The sequence below is a fragment of the Syzygium oleosum genome, unplaced genomic scaffold, assembly GCF_021117445.2.
Source record: "Syzygium oleosum isolate NSW1041296 unplaced genomic scaffold, Sole_v2.1 Sole_v2.01, whole genome shotgun sequence".
Lineage (NCBI taxonomy): Eukaryota > Viridiplantae > Streptophyta > Magnoliopsida > Myrtales > Myrtaceae > Syzygium > Syzygium oleosum.
This window is the reverse complement of record NW_026607485.1, coordinates 10,357,246-10,384,455: the sequence shown is the minus strand read 5'-3', so window position 1 is coordinate 10,384,455 and position 27,210 is coordinate 10,357,246. Positions and strand designations below refer to the sequence as shown.

Sequence of the window (27,210 nt, the reverse complement as noted above, 5' to 3'; positions counted from 1 at the left end):
GAGAATCCATAATTGTCCAGCTCTAAAAGAGAGGTACCTAACAGATGGCCGTGAAGATTGGCCAGAGATTGCGCACATTCCGGTCATCTTTTGGCTGGATGAATTGTACGACTAGCATGGTAAAGGTAAGAGAAAAGACTATCTATCACCAATATATATCAAGTGTTCCTTTCAACTATATTACCTTCTTTATTATTTAACTAATTTCTCTTCACTATATTATTATTCACAATGCAGACTTCTATCAAAAGGAAAGAAGTGTTCCTTGTTTTGTCGCGCGTGTAAAAAACCTCCTTCTATCTCCTCCATCACAGCTGTCGGAACTCCCTGATTCGCCACCACCTGGAAGGACCCCAGCGTCTCCGATGCACGTCGCATCTCCTCGATCGCCTCCTTCCTCTTGGCCGGGTCGCGGTCGATCCCGCCAAGGTCGATGGTCTGGAAGCTGAGATTCTCGGATCCGCTGCTCGATTCAGAGCTGCCTTCGGATGTCTTGTCCGGTCGGATGAAGAAATTATGGGGATTTCGGTAATCCCGGCGTCAAGGACGCCTTTAACGCCGGCTTTCGAGTCGTCGCTCGCTCTGTCGTGGCTCTGCTCACCGGAGTCGAAGGCCGAATCAACGGTAGGAACTGTTCTTCTCTCTCTCTCTCTCTCTCTCTCTCTCTCTCTCTCTCTCTTTACTGCAATTCAATTTTCACTGTGAATGTATATTTGTTGGGGATGTGTTTGGATTATGAATTGAATGTTATGGAGACATTTGGATTATGAATTGAGTGTTATGGAGACATTGCATTCCATGATATAATTAGCAGCTTCTTTGTAGCTGATTGATTGAGAGAAGAGAAGAGAACAATGACATCCATTGCGAGGTTCCGTTTGACTTTAGAATTATGCCGTTCATAAAAATGGAAGGAGAAAGTCATTAGCTTATGAGCTACCACCACTTGCGTAGAAAATGACAATGCTGTTTAATTATGGCTGTTTCTTTGGGGGATCGGGCGGCTAGTACACAAGTTTTGCAGTTTATGGAAAAAAAAAAAGATCTTCTAGGACAGAGTTGACCATTGATAGATGACATGACGATTTGATGTCGTCTTAGCTCTTGGATTAATCGGTCCATCATCTTAATGCGATGCTGACTCGATTAGATCGATTGGGTTTCAGATGTCGTCGTGTTCGTAATGGAAACCTACTGTTTCATAGAAAATCTAGGAAGTGTACATAAATTTTTGCCTTGCAGTTGATTTTGGTTATTGTCACTGAGCAAGTTGGAGACCGGCAAGAGTTCCACTGTTTATCCTTGCCGCTGATATACAAAGTCAAAATCCAAAGCTGAACCAAACATAAACGTCCCTGAAAGCGCAATATTTTCTCGCGGTAGATTAGTGCTTTAACTGTCATACGAGTATCCAACACAGTTTCATCTAGAGATAGCATCTTTCTTTCGATTTTTAAGGGGTATGTGTTAATCTTCCTCTTTCTCTATTTTGTGTTCTCTTTTTGGTTCTGCTTTTGCTTAAAAAATGATCTCTGTGTTTGAGAGTTGAAGGCCGGCAAGAATTCCACTTTTTATCCTTGCCGCCAATATACAATGTCGAAATCTGAAGCTGAACCAAGCAGAAATGTTCCTGAAAGCACAATTTTTTCTCGTGGTAGATTAGTGTTCTAACTGACATACGAGTATCCAACACAGTTTCAACTAAAGATAGCATTTCAATTTTAGAGGGGTATGTGTTATTCTTCCTCTCCCTCTATTTTGTGTTCTCTTTTTGGTTCTGCTTTTGCTTCGAAAATGATCTTTGTTTTTGAGAGTTGTGTTCTCTTTTTCGTTCTGCTTTTGTTTAAAATGTAATGGGCAGTGTAGTTTTGAAGCATAGTCTCCTTCCAGATCGGTGGGTTGTCTGCTGACGTTAATTCCTTAATGGGTCCGCACAGCCTTGAGGATGGCCGAGGAGTGTCACTGAAGAAGCATGCCACTGACACTCTTGGGCCTCTCTTGTTTGCCAGTCTCGGTGCTCGACACTCTTAAACCAGTCATTTGTTATGAGCTGCGAATGCAACAACTAGTGAACTGTTCTTGATCTGTTAATTCTTAGGTCAGAAATGAAGAAACATAATTTCTATGTACTACTGTGATTGCAATCTTAATGTTGATAAGTACAAAATCTACAAAATATCTAGAACCGACATTGACCCCTCCTGTTAAAAAACATTATTTTCAACGTACATCTGTCTGTCTTATTCAGACAATTTTGAACCTGTCAATATGAGGCTAGCATGATTTAACAAAGTTAGGATCAAGTTTGGAGGAGTCAAATAGCTGTGTTAGGATACTTGATGCACAAGCCATTTGAGAACCGTAAACGCGGATTAGTCTTACCAAAGAAAAGTGTAGATTGTGAAGACATGATGTTATTGCTAAGGGAAGATGCTATGGTAATTTAATTCCTGAATTCTCAAGAGCTCTTCAATTAACTTAGCATATGAGAAAGTACAGTGATAAGGGCGAGAAAAGGATCGAAATGTGTCGACCAATCAAAACACGGTTTCAAAAAAGTTTAGAGATGAAAGATATCTGGCCGAAGCTACTTACCTGCAAAAGATCTCCGATGTTGATCACTAGTGCTCCAGGCATTGAAGGAACGTCGATCCACTGGTTCTCATGAAGCATTTGAAGTCCTCCAATTTGATCTTGGAGGAGAATTGGGAGGAAGTCGTTGTCTGAATGCTTTGTCACACCCAGGGTCAACTCGGGCTGTGGGCATGGTGGACAGTAACGGCACATGATCGAGTGTCCCTTTCCCCACTCCATCTCCTTCAAGTAATTTGGGTGGAGTTCTGGGGCTTCTGATACAAGCTCAAACAGACGAGACCAGTCTCATTACATCACACGCTTCGAGTACTCCATCGGCATTTCTCTGCCAGAGATATTGCAATGCATCAGAAAACTGAACTAGAGCTGCCATAAAAGTATGGTCGGCCAGATTCCCAGAGAATACTATTCTGTATCAAGTCGGGTGCAAAAGTTTGCTATCGCTACTGCTAGAATGCAAATAAAGTCAACCGTCGAGGAACATCCTCTTTTTCTACCCAAAAAGGACGGAACGAGCACCTCCGATGTTCCCGTCGGTGAAAATGATCAATCATTGAGGATTCTCTTACTGATTCGTCTCATTGATTGAGACTAGATGCAAGATTATATGCTATGACGGGAAGTGGGCTTTAGGCAAGAAACTTTGTACACATTCAGCGGTAGTAATTGCCTTTGCCAGACTGAGCGAAGAATATGTACACTAACAAAATTAGATATTTCACCATTAATTTCGGGGGTGTTACGCATACTATACCACTAGTTGAACTCTTGCGCTTTGCACGGGTTTGTATATAGTTTTGTTTGTAATTTAGATGGAACTTTGAAAAAGTATACAAGTTTGAACAAAACTATATATTTCTGGCATCGACACAGGGGAAAGTAAAATGAAAATTTCTAAGGAATGCATATCTAAGCAGCTTCAAATATGTTAGTGTACATATTCTTATGATTTGAGGGTTTTTTTGTTGCCGGTAAATTCAGTGTTCATATCACATTCGACGCCCGAGTTGCGCGTGCCATCCCTATGCATGGTTGTAACCTTAACAGGTACACATCGACGCGTGTGATTTACAAATATCTATGAAATTTAATCTAATAAAGGATTTCAGTTCCTTGTGTTATGATATTCATAAATAAATAAATAAAAACAATGGTAGGTTTGTTTCGCAAAAAAAATGTATGATTTGGAAGATATATTCTTAAGAAAGATCGCTTGTATCGCTTACAAAGATTAATAATTAAAAAAGAACTTTTTCATTTTTCACGAAAATGTTTAGTCATAAATCGTTGTCAATAATGAAAATATCCTTCATTGACTAAGTATTTCAAGCGATACAAACGATCATTTTTCAAAACATATTTTTCAAATCATTTATTTTCGACGAAATAAAGTAAAATCACAAAATTGGATCATGACCTTGGCTGCCTCCAGGTTGGGCTGGACCGACCCGAATAATATTTCGTTACTCTTGTGTTTAAGCCACGTTCGTTAGCAATTAACGCCAAACGTTGTCGCTTTGGCATCAGCTTCTGTCTTAGTTGCCACTTCTCCTACGCTTTCAAGGAGAGAACGAGAGACGCTCGGATGAGAAGCTCTTCGACCTCGCTTCACTTCGCCATGGTCTCTCTCTCTCTCTCAATGACTGTGCTTGAGTCGTGGAGCTTCTTCACTAACAACTCCTCCGGCGAAGAAAGTGTCCCTCCAGTTCACCACCGACACCGCGTACTAGTCGAAACTGTTGTTGTACACCACCTTCCTCATTTTGTCGCAAGTCTAGAACACCTACTTTGCCTCGTCGTCTTGCTCGTGGAACCTCCTCACCCCCCCTCCTTCACCTCCTCCATCACGGCCGCTGAAACTCTATGATTCACCACCTAGAAGAACCCCAGCCCTCTCGATTGCCTCCTTCCTCTTGGCACGCCTCCTTCCTCTTGGCCCAATCGCAGAACTTTTAATTGTTCGATGTGGTCTCTGAACTTTTAGTACATGTTCAATTTTATCTCTAGATTATATGAAAATGTTGAATGTTGTCCTTAATCTTTACTTAATAGAAGGTCAACATCAAAAAAATTCATATAGTTTAGGAACTATATTAAACATATACCAAAAGTCCAAGGATTACATTAAATAAATCAAAAGTTCATAGACCACATTGCATATTTGGCCAAAGTTCATGGACCGTTTATGTCATTACCCTTTAATTTCCTGACAAGAGAAAATCCAAATTTATTTCATCCATTCCTTACTCAAGAGTTATTTTTTCTCTTATATGTGATTAATGCACGAGATATCGGAAGAGCTCATGAATCAATAACTAACAATACGGTGACTATTTAAAAGTATAAACAATGCAAAAGACTGGAAATCCAAAATTAAGAAAGATCATGCAACATGCATTCCTATGTTTCCACGCATAAGTTACCCTTAAGAAAAGTACTTGAAGCAAAATGATCCGATTAGTATTTAATTTAGCGTACTCTCATGAGCAGCCCTACATTGAATATTATGACATCAAAACAAATACAAAATCTTCGTAAAATCCAACTGCAAAATTAAATTAAAATAATCGCAATGTTTCGATACTTCTATTTTATGTAGTTCACAAAAAAAAAAAAAAAACTCTCGAATCATAAGAATATGTACACTAACATATTTGAAGCTACTTGGAGATGCATTCCTTAGAAATTTTCGTTTTATTTTCGTCTGCATCGATATCATAAATATCTAATTTTGTTAAAACTTGTATACTTTTTCAAAGTTCCAATTAAATTATAAACAATAACTCAAAGCACGAGAGTTCATCTAGGGGTATAGTATGCGTAACACCCCCAAAATTAATGGTGAAATATCTAATTTTGTTGCCGGTAAATTGAGTGTTCAAATCACATCCGATGCTTAAGTTGCACGTGCCATCCCTATTCATGGATAGAACATTAACCGGTACATGTCGACACGTTTGATTTACACGTACCCATGAAAATTAATCTAGGGTGTGTTTGTTTTGGTGAAAGTATTTTTCCGGAAAGTGTTTTCCGGACTTTCATATGTTTGGTTCTCCGAAAATGATTTGGTCAATGAAAAATACTTTCCGATCAACACAAATATCATGTTTAATTTTAGGAAAGTGAATTCCCTAATCTAAGAAGGTGAAAACACTTTTCAAAATTGCTTATTTTGAATTTGTTAATATTTTTTCTTTTCCTTTCTTTCTTTTTTTTCTTTTCTTAATAAAAATAATTTAAAAATAACAAATAATTTTAAAAATACAAATTTTTTTGATAATTTTCACTATCAGATTTTTCTCACCAAACAACTGAAAATACTTTCCAAGTCTTTTTTAGGTTTTAGCCAAACATCGAAAATGTACTCATTTTCCTGGAAAATAATTTCCTAGAAAGTATTTTCTAGAAATTGTCCATTTTCCGCAAAACAAATGCACCCTAATAAAGGATTCCAATTCCTTGTGTTATGATCTTCTTAGAGAAAAAAAAATTAAGGATGCGTTTTTTTTGCGAAAAATATATAGTTCGAAAGATATATTCTTAAAAATGTTCATTTATGTCGCTTACAAAGATTAATGAACAAAAATATATTTTCATCATTAATAAATTATTATCAACAACGAAGATAGTTTTCAATGACTACTTATTTTTTCCGAGCTATACAAATGATTATTTATTTTCGGCGAAACAAGCCAGAGAGTCCGAAAGTGAAATCACGAAATTGGATCGTGACCTCTGCGACCCGACCCGACCCGAAGAAATCTTTTTGTTTCTCTTGTGCCTTTAAGCCTCGTTTCGTTAGCAAATTCGAGAGAAGACTGTCGCGGGGGCAGGCAGCTTCTGTCTCAGTTGCCACTTCTCTTGCGCTCGGACAAGAAGCTCTTCGACCTCGCTTCGCTTCGCTTCGGCCATGGTGATCATCTCTCTCTCTCTTCCAATGATTGTGCTTGAGTCGTGGAGCTTCTTCACTGAATCTCTCTCTGCAATTCCCCGTTTTTTTTCTTGCAGGATTATCTGAAGACGGCGATTCCTTCGCAGCTCATCTCAGACAGAGGCTCCAATCTCGTCGTCATCAACCCTGGTACTCCCCCACCCCCTCTCTCTCTCTTGTATTGAATTCAATACCTCGATGCGTTGTGTACTGTAGCAGCTTGAACGCGCCTCGTTTCCTTGGCTTTTTGTAGGCTCTGCGAACATCAGGGTGGGCCCAGCAGGACGCGCCTTTCACCCTCCCCCATTGCATCGCCCGGTACACCTCCCAGGTCCCCAAGCCAAACGTGCAAGATCAGGTCCCACGATGTTCCTGACTTCCGTTTTTTTATGTTGGGTTTTTCCGTGGGTGTTTGGTTTTGGCATTGTGGGGTTTGATGGTTTCTGAATTCGTTGGGTTTTCCTTCTGCTTCTTTGTTGTTGTTGTTTTGGAGTTTTTTAGATGCTCAATTCTCAAGTTACGACGGCGCAACACATGGAGCGAGAGAAGGCGTATGATATTGTGAGTTTGACTTCCTGCTGTGCTGTTTGTCTTTAGTTGTGACAACATGTAAATGCCTTGAAATTTTTAAAATTTCTCAGCATTAACTTGTGGGTTAGTGTACCTCAGATAGCATCGTTGTTGAAGATTCAGTTCTTGGATGAGGAGGTCGCGAACAGCAGCTCTTTTTTTTTTTTTTTCAGCGCAAGGTTTGCAAGTTTTCCAAAAAAAATTGTTGACCTTGGTTCTTCATCACCCGAATTGAGCTGCTTTCTCGCTTCTACTTAATCTTTAAAATGATATGGCAGACTTAGAAGAGGCCTCTTGTGTGAACTTCACTGTTTTCATCGTCCAATTATCTTTTTATTCTGTCATTTGAGTTGGCTACTTGAAGGTTCGGTATTTTAAGGCGATTCTCTCGCCTTGTTCTTTGTTTTCATCTTACGGTATTCAAGATAATGAAGCGTTTTCATTCTGTCCTCTGAGGAAGTTTTGTTTCTTTGATGGTTAGTAAAGGACTTGAACGATTTTGACGTCTTTTTGTTGATAACTCTAGTATTTTCTCTTCACTTGTTCTGTGTAAATCTATATTGCATCGTTATCCTTGAGGAGACTGCGGAGTCACTGCACCCTTGGATCTAGTATATTCTCGAATTTAAGTACTGTCAGCTCAGTTCCTGCGCCCCAAAAACATAATTTATAAATAATCCCACCCAGCGCAGCCCAAAAAAGAATAGAAGTCTGCCCAAAGCGCTTGGATGTCTATGTGTCTATGTAAGGTCGTGTATATGAATGGCCTTTGCTGCCTTTTATGTGTATTGTTTTGCAGTCGTCAGTTTCTAATGCATCATGATAGTTGATATTGGAGTTCGTCCATGATTGTGGCGGGCAACCCATTTCCTTGTCAATTTGTTTTCGCAGTGAAAGAAAAACTGACATACTTGTTTCACAGATGGGACATGTTGATGGTTATAATCCACAGAATGTTAGGAAAGATTCAGTCTTTGCTTGGACGGATGTGTATGAGAAGCAAAGTTAGGCTCTGGTAACAGTTCTATATATAAATGTTATTCTCAATTCGTGGGTTAACGATTTTTCTGAGTTAGTTGACTTCACTATGGCAGACCTTTTACCTTTCTCTTTTTACTTGTGTCATCTGCTTCTACTTATTGGTATGTCATAGACTCTTCCCTTGTCTAAGATTTGATGTAGTATAGGCTTCTGTGGATTAAATAGTCATAACAATATAAGAATTTTAGCTTTTGTCTGGACTGGAGAATGTTTCCCATAGACTAGATGCCTAGGATAACAACACTCTACCGAGAAACAGTGATCATCTCTATGTACATTTTGGAACTAAGTAGAGAAATTATACAGTAGATATAAACTAAAAATGCCATACGATTGTTTTGTCTCTAAATTGGAGTATCAGCGATTTTAAGTAGCTTAGATCATTAACATGCCATGAAATGGAAGCTGTCATCCAAAATGTAGATAGCTAGCAGGATGGTGCACTCTGTCAATGTTTGGAACTTCTGACCATCAACCTTCAATCATGTCTGAAGCTGATTTTACAGGCAAATTCTTGTTCTGATTATTTCTCCAATGAGCATACTATATAGTTCTGCCTCCTGTACAGAAGTGGCTGTTGCTGCTTATGTTTTTGAGCAGAAGCATCCAGCTTCAATGCTCCTAGCCTGTAGTCCGTCTACTAAAATTGTTCTGTTGGTTGTATTGGTGCCTCGGTTTGTTTAAGGATGTATTGAGTTGATAAGGTAATGGGTTCTTTTTCATTATTTTCTTGTTTATTCAAGGATATGTGGAGTTGGCTATCAGCTAGACAGCAAAGGTCTTGGTATTTTATAAATAGTTGACGTTGCTAAATGATCTACAGAGTGAAAAGTGGAAGCATTCTTTTTTTCCCTGCTGTGTCCCCTGCATTTATGATTGCCGAGCTATATGCATTATCAAGGTTGTTTTTTTATACACGAGTTGCACAATGCAGTATGATTATTTTTTATGCTGATATTAAATCTGCAGCAAATCTTCAGTATGTGCTTTTGCATATGACTTGCACCCTTGCTTTGCAGATAGCTCAAAGGATAAAGACTTGCCTAGTACTTCGTTGGACCAACATGAAGGAATGGATATGGACTTAGGTGAACGTAAATACAAAAGGTTCATTTGTGGCGAGGAAGCTCTGAAAATATCACCCACAGAGCCTTACTGCTTGCGCCATCCTATCCGAAGAGGTCATTTTAGCATTTCACAAGATTATCCTATGCAGCAGGTGAGATACCCCTAACTATTATGCGTTGAAAGAATTTGCTGTCTGATTATTACTTAGTTCCACTCTCACTCTTAGAAGGTGTAAATTAAGTACATTGTTTAGTTAGATTCATTGGTATCTATAGCCTCATCAAGAGTCATCTCTAAGCATCCAGCAAAACACCTGTAATATAAAGTATCGCATACATCTGCCACATAATACGATAGTAGTATGGATATGGTGAAGTAGAAAAAGAATGATATGGTAAGATGTTGCTCATCCCTATGATTTTGCTTAACAGGTATATGAGGATTTGCATACTATCTGGGACTGGATATTGGTGGAGAAATTGCATATACCCCAATCGGAAAGGTATATGTATTCTGCTACTCTTGTGGTGCCAGAGACATTTGACAATCGTGGTACATATTTGGATTGCTTTCGTTATGTTCAGTAGTTTGTATCCACAAAGAGTTTACTATTTGTTTTTCCGCTTATGCATTTCATATGATTCTCTGTGTTGTAAGTGGATGCATGAACATATGGTTGAGTATAAATAGAGAAATGATAGTGTGGTTTCTTCCTGTGCTTCTTCTTTATTTTTTCCTGTGGTTCATTGGCTGATCTTACTTTGGTTTGTCTTTAGGAATGGATTTCTTTTGTCTACTCTATGATTGAGAAGTAGTATACCATTGCTGCAGCTAAAGATTACTCTGAAAAAAGACCTTTAAGATCTTCAGTTAATGTAATAATCTTTACGTTGACAATGCGAAACTAAAATTTGCGGGGATTAATGCTTTTTTGCGTATTTTTTGCATCTTGTTAAGCAATGAGTTGCCTTTTCTTAAGCTCTACAGCATGGATCAGTAGTAAATTAAGTTGGTCCTTTTTGCTTCAGGAGTTTATACCAGGCACAATTTGTGTGTGTCTGCATTAGAACTTTGGATATAAGGTTGAGTCGTATGTTTGATCTTATATCAACTTCTTCCCACCTTTTTTTTCAAGAACTCTATGATTCTTCAGATGGCGGTGTGTCAGATTCATATTGCACTATGGCATTTCTGTGAGAAAGCACAAGATAGAATAATTGTAAACGAGTTATTGAGGGTTGCCACCCCTTTAAAAATGATTCTCAATAAAAGACCTCTTCAAAAATCAATGAATAAGTTTTGAAGTAAACTTCTCATTTGGTTCTCCTAGAAACTACTAAAATTTCTCTCTTTTAAATCAGCAATAATACTGCTGGGGGAATTGAAATGAATCCTTCAATCTCTTCTTCTCCTTGCTTTTTGATAACATGCATTCTTATCCATGCTTGGCGCTCATTCTTGACCATGGCTCTTAGGATCCTATCCGGACTGTACGATCTTATTTGAAACTTAAGAAATGATTCAAATCTTAAGTAGGACTTTAATTAGCTAGGATCTTTACATGGTCCTGATCGTAAGCTAAAAAGTCAAAAATCAATGCTATCCCACCGATCCAATCTTGACATACGTCAACCTTGAATTATGTGTATCCTAAAATCTATGTAATGGGAATATAGATTTTTCTTGTGCATGAAGTATATAAGGATAGATTCCATCGTGCATAGTCCGACTTGAAATCACAGCAACCCATGCCCGATGCATGTCAGCTTGACATGAATCCCTAAAATTGCCACCACACAATTGTCCTAATTTCTAACCAAATTGGGCAACTTGCTTTGCTGTTGCGTCCTTTTTCAAATAAACTTTTTCGCGAGTTTGACATCCAATTCCAATTTCGGTCGATGAAAATCTATTTATCATGTAGTTCGCCGGATTAAGTACATCCACCATGAATCTTCTAATCATTGTAGCACTAGAGATTATTTTATCGACCATCCTCTATAACATTTTGTTCATCAACTCTACGACTGCTCCTTACCAAAAAAAAAAAACTCTACGACTGCTTAAACAATATTAGAGACCATTTTCACATGCTATTTTCATGTTCAAATGAAAATGAAAACAAAATAAAACTGGAAGATTTTCACTAAACAAACAGCCTGCTTTGCTTTTACCACATCGTCAAGCCATGACATTTAGACTACTCGATTTCGGGCAAGTCAAGCTCGGAGTCTGTCCATTGGGACTCTTCCAAAAGTCATCCACGACAAACCTTTGCCCACTTGTGTTCGTGCTCCATCCGTGCCAGCCACAAATAGAGTTTTTATGGACAGCCGTGTGTCGGCAAAAGTGTCGGAAAAGTCCAGAGCATATCTCATCAAGGCTTTTAATAATTCAGCATTTCTTGTCTAGTTGCTCTCTCCATGGTTCTGTATCACAATTATATGTCACCCAAGACTTCGAAACCATCTTGGTAGCACAAATCAATGTTGCCTTAGAATAATGAAACGTGGGACCCAATTTTTGGGTCTTTCCTCGTTTTTTTTTTCCCGGATCCCCCCTGGGTCTTTCACACCCACCTAACATTTCCACATGCTTTAATCTTCCAATTTGTCAATCCCATTCCTCTAGTCGCAGCCAAAAAAGGATCAACACTTCCAAGGTTAGAAACGCTTAACGCCTAGCAGACAAAATGAGAGAAGGTATGCTACATTAAAAATGACTACAACCAGAGAACCAGATTGGTTGTGTAAAATGCTCGCTTCCATCTCCATCTCCCTCTCTCAAATAACTGCTCAGAGCGGGTACAACCGGTGAACCAGATGTTTATGGATGTCTGCTTGGATGAAACCCCTAAAAGTTTTTGGTTGAAAGGATTCGAGTTCGATTCTTCCAATCAATTTGTATTTGATGTCCACAATTTGGTTAACATTTTTTCCATCGCTTAGATTTTAATTTTCTTTAAATTCATCTATGAAAATAACATAAATACCACCGGCGATCATAATACTTACAGTGTGCGCAAGTTGAACAAAATTATCCCAAATATGCCAAATTTAATTTAAATGAAAGCATGATTTCTTGTTACTGATATGAAATTATTGCTCGATGATAAATTATGGAACCATGTTGATGTGCGTTTAGGATTGACAAATTTTCGACATATCAAATGTACAAGACAAATCACAGAAGCAAGGCTCACACTTGTGGAAAATGTATTTAACAGCGGCAATGTACCTTGTAAATATTCATTTCAACCCACCGGTCAATGTACGTCGGTTCCACACGTGTTTGTCAATTTGACAACACACAAGTGTCATGATTTCTAACCAAACAAGGCAACTTGCTTTGCTTTTACTGCATCGTTTTTTGACAAACTTTTTTTTGTAGATCGATGTTCAATTGCAGTCGATAAAAATCTATGTATCGCTACCTCGTCACACAAAGTGCATCAACTAGGATCTTCTAACCATACTAGCACTAGAGAACAATTTATTGGTTGTCTTTCTTAGCGTTCTGCTCATCAACCACACAATCACTTAAACGATTTTGAAACTGCTTTTCTTTTTCGGAAACAGTTCTGAATACGCAACGAAATGCTTTTTAACATAGTATTTTCACAAAAATGAAAACAAAGAAGGGGCCAATTTTCTCTAAACAAACAGGGGCAACGTGCTTTATTTTTTCCTCATGGTCAAGCCATGAGATAGACTAGCTAGGGGAAGCCTATCGATTTCAGGCATGTCAAGCTCGGACTTCGTCCATTGGGACTCTTCCAAAAGTTATCCACGACATAGCTTTGCCCACTTCTGTTTTTGCTCCATCCGTGCCAGCAACAAATACAGTTTTCATGGACAATTGTGTGCGTGTACGTTGATGTGAGTGTCTTTCTCGAGTGGTCATCATGCTATTAATTTGGAGTGCAATCCATGAAAATTGTTTGGTCAAAATCTAATATAACACTAGCTTTTGAAAGAATATTGCTAGGAGTATTAAGTATTCCTTTTACTGTGACATGTTTTGTTCTTAACAGATAGTAGGAATTCTTGATATTGGCTGAGATGCTTGGATACATCGTATGGACTGGTTTCAGGATGGAATCCATGCCGGTAGCAGCAGAAAGTACAAGGACTCTTACTATATGTCCAAGCACAAAAAGCAACATGTTAAATAAATTCTTGAAAGGTAAAAACAATTGGCGCTCATGGCTACTCCCAATTAAACTGGTCAGCCGACTTGCTCTCATTATGGCTTGAGGGATATTCTAAGTTAATGTGAGCATTTCGCTACTTGATGTTGGAAACTGCACTTGAAGACATTGATTACTGATCCAGATGGGTCTAAATACAACTTATGTGTTTACCAGGCTGCACCAGATGTTGAAGTTTTATATATCATTTTCACTAGCACAGCGATTGCAGCAAGTGGCTTCCCCCTTCTACGTGATCCACGGGCAAGATCATGAGCCTGTTTTTGGGTCTATCCTCTTTTTCTCTTTAGTCCCATTTTTGTAGACCCCACGCGTCTTTCTTTCGCACCGCCAAACATTTGCGCAAGCTTTATCTTCTTATTGGTCAATTTCCATTCCCACTGCGGAGGTTGACTAAAAGGGCAGTCCGGACAATAATGCGAGTGCCCCGTGAACTTTGCGATTGCCATGGGCATTGCTAGGGAGCTTCATCATTGACTGCCAACACTTCTCTTCAACTACGCATCCGCGTAAACACCGCCACATTCACAATCACTTCTCTCCAGAAACAACGTAACGGAGAATTTAACTTATCTACTAAAAACATGTGAATATAATTTCATGCATTGCATCCCTATTTTCGCTCACCTTGTCCGTAATCAAGGAATATAAACTTTCTTGTCCTCTTATTAACAAAATACAAACTATCAAATATTTTGATAATAGAATAACCAACAAAGTTACTTGACCAAACCTTTTCTGGAGTTCGACCTCCGATTGCTATCGATAGAGATCTAATTACCTGGTAGCTCGTCGTTCGAAGTGCATCCACTAGAAATCTCCTAATCAATGCCAGTATTAGAGAGTATTTTATCAGCAATCTCTCGTGACCTTCTGCTCATCAGCTCAAGGATTACTTAAACAATTTTGGGTTTTCCTTTGGAAACTGCTCTCCATATGTGACCAAAGGCTTTTTCAATGCTATAGGCTTTTGGTCTTTCCTCTTTCTTTCTCTAGTCCCTCTTTTTCTAGACCCCACGCGTCTTTTTCTACGTTATCATCTAGTGGAGCGACTAAGCATGAAGTAATATGGAGATGCCGTTGGCCTTGATATATATTCTTGCATGAAGTTGATCACGAGCACCACCAAACCATTGTTTCCCAACAAAAGCATCAGCTCTGCAACCTCCTCTCCAACACTCCGCAATCCTTGCTTTTGCTCTTTAACAAGACATACTCAAAATCTAATAAATGTCCAACCGCAAAAATAAAAGGAAAAAAATTAAAATAATTGCAATGTTTTTTTTTTTTTTGGTGTAAATGTAAGTAGTATGTATAAGATGACGTACAGAAGCTTAGGGGCATTCCCCAGCATTACAAATAGAACTAAGATTACAAAAAAATGGAGTGGGGGAGTCTCCATATAGTAGCCAAAGTTTCATTTGTTCGGGACGGTCTAAAAGATTTGTAGTGCGAAGCTCGCCCTCTAACAAGTTTGCGAACTTTAGCCAAAATGATAAGGGCGTCATTTGAGTTTTGTTGGAAGCGTCAACGATTACGCTCCATCCAAATGCAGTATATGATCGCTAGGAAAGATACCTTCAGAAGTCTCGCCGCCAAGTCCTTACCTTTTGTAGCACTGATCATCCATTTAAGTTCATCATTCCATCCTTCTACAGGGCGTCGAATTCCTTATTGTGCAAGAATAGTGCACCAAATGCTTCCGGTCCAGGTGCACTGGAAGAATAGATGGTCTCTGCTTTCCAGACCGGACATACAAAAATTGCAATGAATATCTACTTCAGGCTTCCAACGTGATATGATTTCTGCCGTGATACAAAAATAATTGCAATGTTGCAATACTGTATGTGCTGTTTACAAAAATGTCTCAAATTATACGAATATGTACCCTAATATACTTGAAGCTACTTAGAGATGCGTCACTTAAATTGTTCATTGCAATATTTTCATCTTTGTCTATATCATAAATATAAAAGCTTCATTGAATTTATATAAGTTCCAAAATACCAAATAAACAAAAAAAGAAGAGAAAAAGGTCACTTCTGGTTTATGTATGCTCCTTTGTTTTCTGGAATCTTTTATTTATACATAGAAGCAATTGATACAATCAGGATCATTATGCTCTTTCCTTGCCATGTCGCCGTCATGTTTTCTTCACTATATTTAGTTGTTGACTAAATGTGGAGATTAGCTAGTCATGCAGCTTCAATTCCGTTGTATTGGCAACTACATGATACGCAGCATCATTTAGTACGATGTCCAAATGTTAAATGGGTCGATTTTGTAGATGTTTTATATTGATGGCATAAAGGACGTCATTCTATCTATGCTTCTAAGTTGTAGTTTGCCAAATTTCTTAAAAACATGTCTTATTCAAAGGTTGAGCCTTGTTTTTTCTGGCGTCTCATTTCTATCACATGACTTGAGTTGGTTACCGTTCATCTTATACTTTGAAGAGTTCGTCATGAAGGTTAATTAGATGTGCAGTATTCTTAAGCTGTGACTTGTGAACAGTGCATGTGAGATAGAGAATTCCATTAGGATTGACGTTTGTGCACTTCTGGATTGAGCAAAACGAGTTGTAGTTTTTTGTTTAACAGTGCATATGAACTCTGTGCGTCTTCAACAGGTTTTGCAATCAAGAACACACCCTACTTTTGTGCCATGGAAAGGTGGAGCGGTAAGATAAGCATTGTATCATAACATTTTCTCATTTTTTTTCTATAAGAAGATGAATTTTGTCTAAGACTCTGTATATTTGGTGAGTTGAACATGACTCTATTTCCTTTCCTACCTGATGGAGAATTGAGAGCTGTTTTTGTGAGAAACTCCGTTGGTTTCTTGATCAAATATGCAAAACATATTCATTGACATCTCTTTTTCTTGGCAAACGATTTTGGCAGTAATGGCAAACATTGCATTTTCAAAAAGTATGCACCTTTTTGAAAAATAGCAGACATTACATTTACAAAAAGTATGAGCCTTTTTAAAAATGGCATCACACAAAAAAGCTCCTTCAAATAGAGACATGCCCTGTTCCATGTTAATGCAAACTAGTCACATAACAGTGATGCTATCCTCAAGTCTAACCTTGTCATGATCTCTTAAATAGTGTATTTGAACACTGGCTAACTTAAATTTTTTTCACCAATGTTGATGTCCATCATTCAAACTTGCAACTTCTTATTGATGAGCTTACTTGTTCCATGAAGTTTGTAGCCTTTCTTGAGCGGTCATCATGCTATTAATTTGGACATCATGCTATTAATTTGGAGTGCAATCCATTAAAATTGTTTGAGCACAACTTGATATAACACTAGCTGATAGAATATTGCTAGGAGTGTTCTGACTGGTTAAGTATTCCTTTTTTACTGCGGCATGCTTTGTTCTTAACAGATATTAGGAATTCTTGATAATGGCCGAGATGCTTAGATACATCGTATGGATTGGTTTCAGAATGGAATCCATGTTCGTAGTAGCAGAGAGTACAAGGACTCTTACTATGTCCAAGCACAACCAACATGTTACATAAATTCTTGAAAGGTAAAATAATTGGGGCTTATGGCTACTCCCATTAAACTGGTCGGCTGACATGCTCTCATTATGACTTGCGGGATATTCTAAGTTTATATGAGCATTTCGCTACTGGATGTCGGAAACTGCATTTGAAACATTGATTGCTGATCTTCATGGGTCTAAACACACTTATGTGTCTACCAGGCAGCAACAGATGCTCAAGTTTTAAATCATTTTCACTTGCACAGAGGTTGCAGGAGGTGGCTTCACCCTTTTACGTGATCCACGGACCAGGTCATAAGACTGTTTTTGGGTCTATCCTCTTTTTCTCTTTAGTCCCCTTTTTTGTGGACCCCGCGCGTCTTTCACACCAGCAAACAATTGCAGACGCTTGTCTATCCTCTTTTTCTCGAGTCGATTCCATTCCCACTTGCCAGGATTCGATCTCAAGAGAAAATGAACAAAAGTGTGTTGGCGCCCCTCTCTTTTGTTGAAAATGGTCCCGTGGTGCTACATCAACATTACATTGTCTGCAAGAAAAAGGAAACATTAGTCAAATTAATGGAGGAAATCATGATCAACATAACATTAAAAAACCAGAGTAATGGTCCACATAAAGTCGAAACCTTACGCCTCATTTGTTGTTATGGTCTATGGGAGGGAATCAAATTATGGCAAAGTGGGAATGGAATTGACCCAATAACGAAGATAAGCATGAGCAAATGTTTGGTGGTATGAAAGAAAGACGCGTGGGGTCCTTTGCAAATGTTGGGTGGCGTGAAAGGCCACCACAACAGTCCCAAAGTTGTCGGGAGTTCACTTCAATCAACCTCCACAGCCATAAGCCTATTCATGCACAACGATGGATTTGAAGAAAAGAAATGGGAACACTCACTCCTGCTTGAACTTCTCGTTGCATTACATGGAAATCAAAGCGGCAACATTTCGTTCCTTGTGCATATTTTGATGAAAAATATTTATGCTTGACATGTTAAGCTACTAACCTTTCTTCTTCTTCTTTTTCTTTTGAAAGAGTGAGTACGTAACATGGCATAGGTAATTAAGATTTCATTTGGAGTATCCTAAGGTATCCTCCTTAGGAAACCAGATGGGGTCTCATCTCCAAAGGTCTTGCCCTTAGGCCTTACGGGATGTAAAACTCCAAAGGGCTATTCCCTCCCTCCCGTGGTAGAAAATCTACAGAAGGGAACATTGTGGCCTTGGGATTGTCCGGCCGACCGGACGTAAAACAAGCCGCGTATGCTACTGGTTAGCCTTACTAGGGTTGGTTAGTAGCGCTCTCAAGGTGGCTATGATCCCTAGGGCTTTAGTAACCAACCAACTCCCCCTAACATGGCATAAGTAATTGATTTTTTTCCTCTAAATGAAGGGGGAGCCAACCCCATTTGTGTCGTCCTTTTCGGAATGCATGTATCTAGCCGACGGGCAGCCGACGGCAGTCCCAAAGTTGTCAGGAGTTCACTTCAATCAACCTCAACAGCAGTGAGCCTATTCATGCACAATGATGATTTTGAAGAAAAGAAATGGGAATAGTCACCCCTGCTTGAGCTAAGGGGCCATGAACTTCTCTTTGCATTACGTGGAAATTAAAGCGGCTACATTTCGTTCCTTGTGCATATATTGATGACAAAATATTAATGTTCTTGACATATTAAGCTACCACTCTTTCTTCTTCTTCCTTTTCTTTTGGAAGAGTGAGTACCTAATACGGCATAAATAATTGATTTTTTTCCCTCTAAAGGGGGAGCCAACCCCGTTTGTGTCGGCCCTTTTAGAATACAAGTATCGAGCTCTCCAGTATTTTGACTCGTTTACATTTAGAATATTTCAATGTCGATTACACAGCTTATGCAGTTAGCCTAATCACGTTGCGTGATTATGCAGTTTGGAATTTACAATTAGCATGACAATGACAATAAGAGTCCTTGTGTCATTTCCATATTTGAGTTCTCGAACCTTTATGTCGTTCATTTAAGAATTAAAACTTGCATTAAAAAGCATTTAAGAGATTCGAGTTGCTCCGTAAATTTCTGATGGACAGAAACCATACCTGGCTTCTTTAATTCCTCATATACATAATAACAGATTGCATGAGAAAATGTCTACATGTTCGTGAATTCTCTATGTGCAAAAGAGAAACATAATTTATTAATTATTTTTTTTAACTAATCGAGTCATCGATACATTTAGAGTTAACATGTGATATCATTCACTAGATTATCTCCTTGATTTATTGTCACAAAACATGCATGACCCCTGAATTAATCATTTTGATAAGTCTCCCAACTCTAAATTTTGCATGTATTCTTACATATAAAGGTAATTATGGAGTTATTTTCTCATTGATCGAAATAAGGATCCTCAAATATCTTGATATATGTATATAAAATCGTTTACACTTTACTTCGAAGAGGTATTTGTATGAATTGATATCTATAGAGAGTGTTACATGTGTTGAAAAATTTAAAAAAAAAAATGACTAAGCGAGGTGTAATATCAAATTTTTAGAAAAAACGAAAAGATTTAGAATGTTTTAATTGTTAAATCTTCTTGCCTATCAACGTGTAAGTTAATATTCTAGTACAAAAGATCGAATGAGGCTTTTAAAGACATGGCATGTTGACCCTTGTCAATTTTGGTAAGGTGATTATAGTGAAATAGTATTTTCTTATTTCTTTTATTCTTTGGATAAGAATTTTCATTTCTAGGCAAGAAAGCTATTACAAGTTTTCGTTGTTCCGTGGGATAGAGCTCATTTATGCTACCCAAATCTGAATGAGCTTACGTATTTTTCCCAAGGCTCATTTATGTTGCCCAATTCTCGATAAAGTTATTGTGAAGAAAATTTAATCATTTGCTTAACCATTTCCAATAAAGTTATTTGCGCGCATTTGGGTTTTCGTTTGGAAACTGCTCTCAATACGGGACCAAATGGCTTTTTCAATACTATTTTCATGTGCAGATGAAGATGAAAAACGAAAAAGTACGAAAATTATCTCAAGACATACAGAGGCAACCTGCTTTTTTGACTCATCGGCTTTTGGTCTTTCCTTCTTTCTTTCTTTAGTCCCTGTTTTGTGGACCCCACGCGTCTTTTTCTCTGTTATCATCTAGTGGAGCGACTGAGCATGAAGTAAGATGGAGATGCCGTTGGCCTTGCTATATATTATTGCAGGAAGTTAATCACGAGGCACCACCAAACCATCGTCTCCCAACAAAAGCATCACCTCTGCAACCTCCTCTCAAACACTCCTCGACCCCTGCTTTTGCCTTTTGGAAATGGCGGAAGCTGCTCTCTTCAGCATTGCCACCGCCATACTGAAAAGCATCGCCTCCGAAATTGCGAAACCTGGAGGCTCCTTCGCTTCTCAGGAGATCCAGTTGCTCTGCTGTGCCAAGGACGAGCTCAAAAGCCTTCAGGACACCGTCCAGACCATCCAAGCTGTGCTTTTGGATGCCGAGAAGAAGCAATGGCACGACAACCAGGTCAAGCTCTGGCTCGGGAGGCTCAAGGACATGCTGTACGACGTACAGGACTTGTTCGATGATGTCGCAACCGAAAATCTGAGGCGGAAGATCATGTTCGATGATGTCGCAACCGAAAATCTGAGGCCGAAGGTCACTTCCGGCAACAAGATGTCGAAAGCGGTACGCATTTTCTTCTCTAAATCGAATCAGCTTGCACACCGCCTCAGAGTGGCTAATAAGATTCGGGAACTTAGGAAGGAACTAGATCGGATTAAAAGTGATAAGGAGTTATCAAATTTAGAGCAGCATCTGAGCGACGAAACAATTGGGAGAGGAAAGAAACCTGAAGTTCCCTCACCTGATGAAAAAATAATTGGTAGGGAAGAGGACAAAAAAAAGATCAAACAACTTTTGTTTGATTCCTCCTCTAGCCAGAGTGTGTCATTTGTTGCCATCGTTGGTAAAGGAGGTCTTGGAAAAACCGCACTTGCGCGACTAGTGTACAACGATGGGGAGGTAAAAGAACATTTTGGGCTTAAGATGTGGGTGTGTGTATCTGATGTCTTTAACGTGAATGTGATTATCAAAGAAATTCTTAAATCAGCGAAAGACAACTGTCAAGAGCATGATGATGAGATGAAAAGGTTATTACAAGATCTTGAGAATAAGCCTATACACGAATTGCCAAGTCTTCTTCCTGAGATTCTAGGCAGGTTGAAATACTTGCTTGTTTTGGATGACTTGTGGAATGAAGATCGGAATAATTGGTTGAAGCTTGGAGATTGGCTAGAGGGCGGTTTACGGGGAAGCAAGATACTTGTAACCACTCGTAGCCACAAAGTTGCAAAGGTTACGGATGCGAAATCGGTTATCCATGTTCTAAATGGCTTATCTGAAGATAAGTCATGGAACTTATTCAGGAAAATGGCTTTTGGAGATGGGGTAGAATCATCGGACCCAGAACTGGAGGAGACAGGTCGAGATATAGTTAAAAAATGCGCCGGCGTTCCCCTTGCCATTAGAACTATAGGAGGCCTTTTGTACGGCAAAAATAAAGATGAATGGCGCCGTTACAAAGTGCGTCAACTTCCAGAAATACCAGAAATTGATGAGGTTGATGATGGAATTATGCAAGTCCTCAAGTTTAGTTACGATCGTCTCCCGTCATGCTTAAAACATTGTTTTGCATATTGCTCATTGTTTCCGAAAGACTATGTCTACAATAAAGAGATGATGATACATCTTTGGATGGCACAAGGCTTTATTGAGTCACTCAACGGGGAGGATAACCTTGAAGACATCGCTGACAATTACTTGTCGGAACTACTGTGTAGGTCATTCCTCGATGCTGCACGCAAAGAAGACGATGGCGAGGTCCTAACTTTCAAGATGCATGATCTCATGCACGATCTTGCCCAAAAAGTTGCCGGAGGTGAATGTAAGATTGTTAATTTTAAAGGAGGAGATAATGATAGAGGAATTAGACATGCATTGATTATTTCGGAGAGTTTCTCTGAAGAGAAAATGGTGTCCCTGCTCAAAACATCCAAATTGCGGACGTTTCTCTGTTTGGAAGGTGAATCCTCTATAGTCAACTCTCCCAAAGTTTTTTCCGGGTGTAAACATTGTCGAGCGTTGGGTTTGGGTAATACAGATATTCCTCTCCCTCCTTCCTCCTTTGGAAAGTTGAAGCACTTAAGGTTTCTTAATATTTCTGCAAACAAATCTATCCAGAGTTTGCCGGATTCAATCACGGATTTGGTGAGCTTGCAGATCCTCGAACTCATTAAATGTGACAACCTTAAAACATTTCCAAAAAATTTGAGGAAATTGGTCAACCTTAGGTACCTCAAAATTAGTGGCTGTGACTCACTGAGCCACCTACCACCCCTGAGTGAAGTCCCTTCCCTACGGACGTTGATTCTCTGGAGCTTGGATGCGTTGGAATTCCTTCAACAAACAAGTGACCCAGAACAATCTGATACTACACGCCCCTTCTTCCCATCTCTTGAGAAACTATCCCTTTGCTTCTGCAGCAACCTGAAAGGATGGTGGGGAAGAAAGCTAGTAATGGGAGCATATCAAAAGCATCGGTCAGACAATTCACTGTCATCCTTCCCAAAACTTTGGTCCGTGAATATAAGGGGTTGTCCCCACTTGAATTTTATGCCACCATTCCCCCAGGTGGAATACTTGTTCACAAATAGCACGAAAACATTGGAACAACAATTGATGGTCAATCCAAATTGCCCATCAGAAGCAGCAGTGGGATCCACATTCATCCCTTTCTCTAAACTAAAGAGTCTAGTTCTTAATGATAGTGATGTGGAGCCCTCGATGCTCGAGACTCTACTCCGATTACCAAGTAATCTCGAGTCCATGGGCCTCTACTTTTGCTACAGGTGGTGTCTCTCTCGTAGCATGCAGAACCTTTCCTCGCTCCAGAAACTCGACATTATTTATTGTGAAGGACTTGATATATTGTGCCAAGAAGACAAGCATGGCAACCAATGGCGATTCCTTACAAAACTTCGTGTTCTTAAAATCACAGGGAGTATGAACTCGGTGGCATTACCCGAGGGGATTCAACATGTCACGACTTTGCAATCTCTCGAGATTTCTGACTGTTGGAAGCTACAGAGTTTGCCGGAATGGATTGGAAATTTATCTTTGCTCGAAAAGCTTGTATTATCTGATTGTACGAAATTAAAGCGTTTGCCATTTGGGATGCGCAACCTCACACGCTTGAAGGAATTGAGAATCCTTCATTGTCCAACTCTGAAAGAGAGCTACCTAACAGATGGCCGTGAAGATCGGCCAAAGATTCCGCACATTCCGGTCATCGTTTGGGAGGATTGATTGTAACCATGAGCTTAGTAGAGAGGTACGAGAAAAGACTATCTATCTCACCTTCTTTATTATTTAACTAATTTCTCTTCACTACCAAGTTCGCCACCGACGCTGTGTACTGTACAGGTCGAAATTGCTGTTTGTACCACCACCTTCGCCACCTTTGCCTCGCCGTCTTGCTCGTGGAGAACCTCCTCACTCCCTCCACCTATCTCCTCCGTCACAGCCGCCGGAACTCCCTGATTCGACACCACCTGGAAGGACCCCAGCGTCTCCGACACGCGTCGCATCCTCTCGATCGCCTCCTTCCTCTTCGCCGGGTCGCGGTCGATCCCGCCGAGGTCGATGATCGGGAAGCTGAGATTCTCGGATCCGCCACTTGATTCGGAGCTGCCTTCGGATGTCTCGTCCGGTCGGGCGAAGAGATTCTGGGGATTTCGGTGATCCCGGCGTCGAGGAGGCCTTTGACACCGGCTTTCGAGTCGTCGCTTGCTCTGTCGTGGCTCTGCTCACCGGAGTCGAAGGCCAAATCGATGGTAGGAACTCTCTCTCTCTCTCTCTCTCTCTCTCTCTCTCTCTCTCTCTCTCTCTCTCTCTCTCTCTCTCTCTCTCTCTACTGCAATTCAATTTTCACTGTGAATGTATATTTGTTGGGGATGTGTTTGGATTATGAATTGAATGTTATGGAGACATTTGGATTATGAATTGAGTGTTATGGAGACATTGCATTTCATGATATGATGAGCAGCTTCTTTGTAGCTGATTGATTGAGAGAAGAGAAGAGAACGGTGACATCCATTGCGAGGTTCCGTTTGACTTTAGAACTGTGCGGTTCATAAAAATGGAAGGAGAAAGTCTTTCGTTTATGAGCTACACCTTGCTTAGAAAATGACAATGCTGTTTAATAATGGCTGATTCTTTGGGGAACCGGGCGGCTAGTACACAAGTTTTGCAGTTTATGAAAAAAAAAAATCTTCTAAGACAGAGTTGACCATGGATATATGACATGACGATTCGATGTCGTCTTAGCCCTTGGATTAATCGTTGCGTCATCTTAATGTGATGCTGACTCGATTAGATCGATTGGGTTTCAGATATCTTCGCATTCGTAATGGAAACCTACTGTTTCATAGAAAATCTAGGAAGTGTACATAATTTTTTTCCTTGCGGTTGATTCTGGTTATTGTTGTTGAGCAAGTTGGAGACTGGCAAGAGTTCCACTTTTTATCCTTGCCGCCGATATACAAAGTCGAAATCCCAAGCTGAACCAAATAGAAATGTCCCTGAAAGCGCAGTATTTTCTCGCGGTAGATTAGTGTTTTAACTGTCATACGAGTATCCAACACGGTTTCATCTAGAGATAGCATCTTTCTTTCAATTTTAAAGGGGTATGTGTTAATCTTCCTCTTTCTCTATTTTGTGTTCTCTGTTTGGTTCTGCTTGCTTAAAAAATGATCATTGTGTTTGAGAGTTGAAGGCTGGCAAGAATTCCACCTTTTATCCTTGCCACCAATATACAATGTCAAAATCTGAAGCTGAACCAAGCAGAAATGTTCCTGAAAGCACAATTTTTTCTCGCGGTAGATTAGTGTTCTAACTGACGTACGAGTATCCAGCACAGTTTCATCTAAAGATAGCATTTCAATTTTAGAGGGGTATGTGTTATTCTTCCTCTCCCTCTGTTTTGTGTTCTCTTTTTGGTTCTGCTTTTGCTTAGAAAATGATCTTTGTTTTGGAAAGTTGTGTTGGTGCTCATAGTTCTGTCAGTTGAAGCGATATAAGCGTCAGTGACCGAGCAGTAAAGAAAGGCAATCCTGTTCTGTGGTAGTTTTACATAGATGAACATATGGACAGACTTTTATCTTCAAATACAGACATCAATAAGACCACATTAATAAATTTACACGGTCTACAGCTTGAAATCAAGAAGTGCAGAACCTCCATCTAGGCCTTTGAAAATGGAATGGGCAGTGTAGTTTGGAAGCGTAGTCTCCTCGTAGATTGGTGGGTTGTCTGCTGATGTTAATTCCTTGATGGGTCCATATAGCCTTAAAGATGGCCAAGGAGTGTCGCCAAAGAAATACGCCACCGACACTCTTGGGCCCCTCTTGTTTGCCATGACTCATAGTTAAGAGCTGTGAATGCAACAATTAGTGAACCGTTCTAGAACCGGTCTTGCTGTAGATAAATATAAAATTGCAGAATATCTAGAACCGACATTGACTGCTCTTGTTAAAAAAACATTGTTTCAACGTACATCTGTGTCATTCAAACAATTTTGAACCTTTCAATGTGAGGCTAGCCTGATTTAACAAAGTTGGAATCAAGTTTGGATGAATCAAATAGCTCTGATAGGATACGTGATGCACAAGGCCTTTTCAAATGGTAAACGCAGATTCGCCTTACCAAAGAAAAGTGCAGATTGTGAAGACATGATATTATTGCTACAGGGAAGATGCCAAGGTAATTTGATTCCTGAATTCTTAAGAGCTCTTCAACAATTGGAGGAATGTCGATCCACTGGTTCTCATGAAGCACTTGAAGTCCTCCAACTTGATTTTGGAGGACAATTGTGAGGAAGTCATTGTCTGAATGCTTTGTCACGCCCAGGGTCAACTCAGGCTGTGGGCATGGCGGATAGTAGTGGCACATGATCGCATGTCCCTTTCCACACTCCATCACCTGCAAGTGATTTGGGCGGAGTTCTGGGGCTTCTAATACATGCTCAAACAGACGAGACCCTAGTCTCATCACATGCTTTGAGTACTCCATCAGCATTTCTCTGCCAAAGATATTGATATGCATCAGAAAACTGAACTAGAGCTGCCGTAAAAGTATGGTCGGCTGGATTCCCAAAGAATACCATAAAGGGTATTGGTATCTTGCATCAACTTGGGTGCAAAAGTTTGGTACTGCTACTGCTAGAACGCGAATAAAGTCAACTGTCGAGGAACATCCTTTTTTTCCTACCCAAAAAGATCGGAACGAGCACCTCCGAGGTTTTCGTCGGTGAAAATCAATCATTGAGGATCATCTTACTATTTCTTCTCATTGATTGAGACTAGATGCAAGAGTGTATGCTACGTCGGGGAGTGGAATTTAGGGGAGAAATTTTGTACACATTCAGCATTAGCAATTGCCTTTGTCGACTGAACATAAGAACTGGGCACTTTCATTTCCTGAGTGCTCAACACCTATTCCGGCCAATTCAATCGAAAAGTACGCGAATAACTCAAGTTTCATACAGTTGCTAATTTGGCCCTTGATTTGTTGAAGAAAATAGAAAAGGCAATTAAGTTATCATACAGTGAAAACCATTTACTTTGCACCAAAGTGAACTACTGCAATTCTTTTGCAAACTATCTTCGTTGTTCATGAATTTTTCCTTTTCGATAGGTGAAAAGCGCAACAGAAGCCCATTGGCTCACCTGCAAGCTTTGGGCAACCCCTCGGCCTGGGGAGGATCCGGTCCCATGAAGCAAAATATACTGTCTCTCCAATCAGCAGCGACATAATTATTAAGTCCCATGTTGCTGTTGTATATGGTCCTTTTTGCAAGATCTCTAGTGTAAAATTCTTTTTTGGCCTCCATCTCCTGCTTGAAGAACCTGCGCGACCCGTTGATTTCCTCCTCCAAGAGGCTCTCAGGGACCCCATGGTTGATCACCCGGAAGAAACCCCATTTTTACAATGCTTGTGCAATATTTCACAACATCTCGTCGTCACGGGTGGTGGGACCTCCGTTCACGCATCCTAGGTCGATTCACTCACTCGGTCATGTTCGTCGTCTGTGGTAGCTAGTCATGGCCACGGTTCGGAACCGACCGGTTCCGGTTCGTGGCCAAGTATGAACCGGAACCGGACGGTTCCGGGCCGGTTCATAATTTTTCTTTTCTGTTTTTTTTCTTTTTCTTTTCCTTTTTCTTTTTTTTTCTTT

At 39.7% G+C, this 27,210-nt stretch overlaps 3 protein-coding genes and 1 pseudogene across 3 annotated transcripts in view; 3 read left to right on the top strand and 1 right to left on the bottom strand.

The window, feature by feature from the left end:
* Positions 1-1,736: 1,736 nt before the first annotated feature.
* LOC130139273 (1-aminocyclopropane-1-carboxylate oxidase homolog 1-like) lies at positions 1,737-26,865 on the bottom strand (annotated as a pseudogene).
* LOC115677682 (actin-related protein 9) overlaps positions 6,460-27,210 on the top strand; it is a 57,094-nt gene continuing 36,343 nt past the window's right edge. The window contains exons 1-3 of the mRNA XM_056313160.1: positions 6,460-6,511; positions 6,607-6,679; positions 6,783-6,887. The gene's annotated coding sequence lies outside the window, so the exon portion shown is untranslated. The remainder of the gene's footprint in view (positions 6,512-6,606; positions 6,680-6,782; positions 6,888-27,210) is intronic.
* Positions 7,272-13,606, top strand: LOC115677684 (actin-related protein 9-like). Its single transcript, XM_030600875.2, has 5 exons — positions 7,272-8,114; positions 8,964-9,041; positions 9,160-9,359; positions 9,640-9,760; positions 13,242-13,606. The coding sequence occupies exons 2-5, from the start codon at positions 9,029-9,031 to the stop codon at positions 13,256-13,258; spliced, it is 351 nt and encodes a 116-aa protein (XP_030456735.1). The 5' UTR covers positions 7,272-8,114; positions 8,964-9,028; the 3' UTR covers positions 13,259-13,606.
* Positions 20,077-23,423, top strand: LOC115665647 (putative disease resistance protein RGA1). The gene has a single exon (XM_030587501.2). The coding sequence runs from the start codon at positions 20,235-20,237 to the stop codon at positions 23,280-23,282; it is 3,048 nt and encodes a 1,015-aa protein (XP_030443361.2). The 5' UTR covers positions 20,077-20,234; the 3' UTR covers positions 23,283-23,423.

What these genes read in the sequence shown, in the direction of transcription:
- LOC115677684 (XM_030600875.2), top strand. An exon ending in AAGATTATCCTATGCAGCAG is followed by an intron (nt 9,360 to 9,639) that starts GTGAGATACCCC and finishes TTTGCTTAACAG; the next exon opens with GTATATGAGGATTTGCATAC.
- LOC115665647 (XM_030587501.2), top strand. Translation starts at nt 20,235, where the DNA reads ATGGCGGAAGCTGCTCTCTTCAGCATTGCCACCGCCATACTGAAAAGC.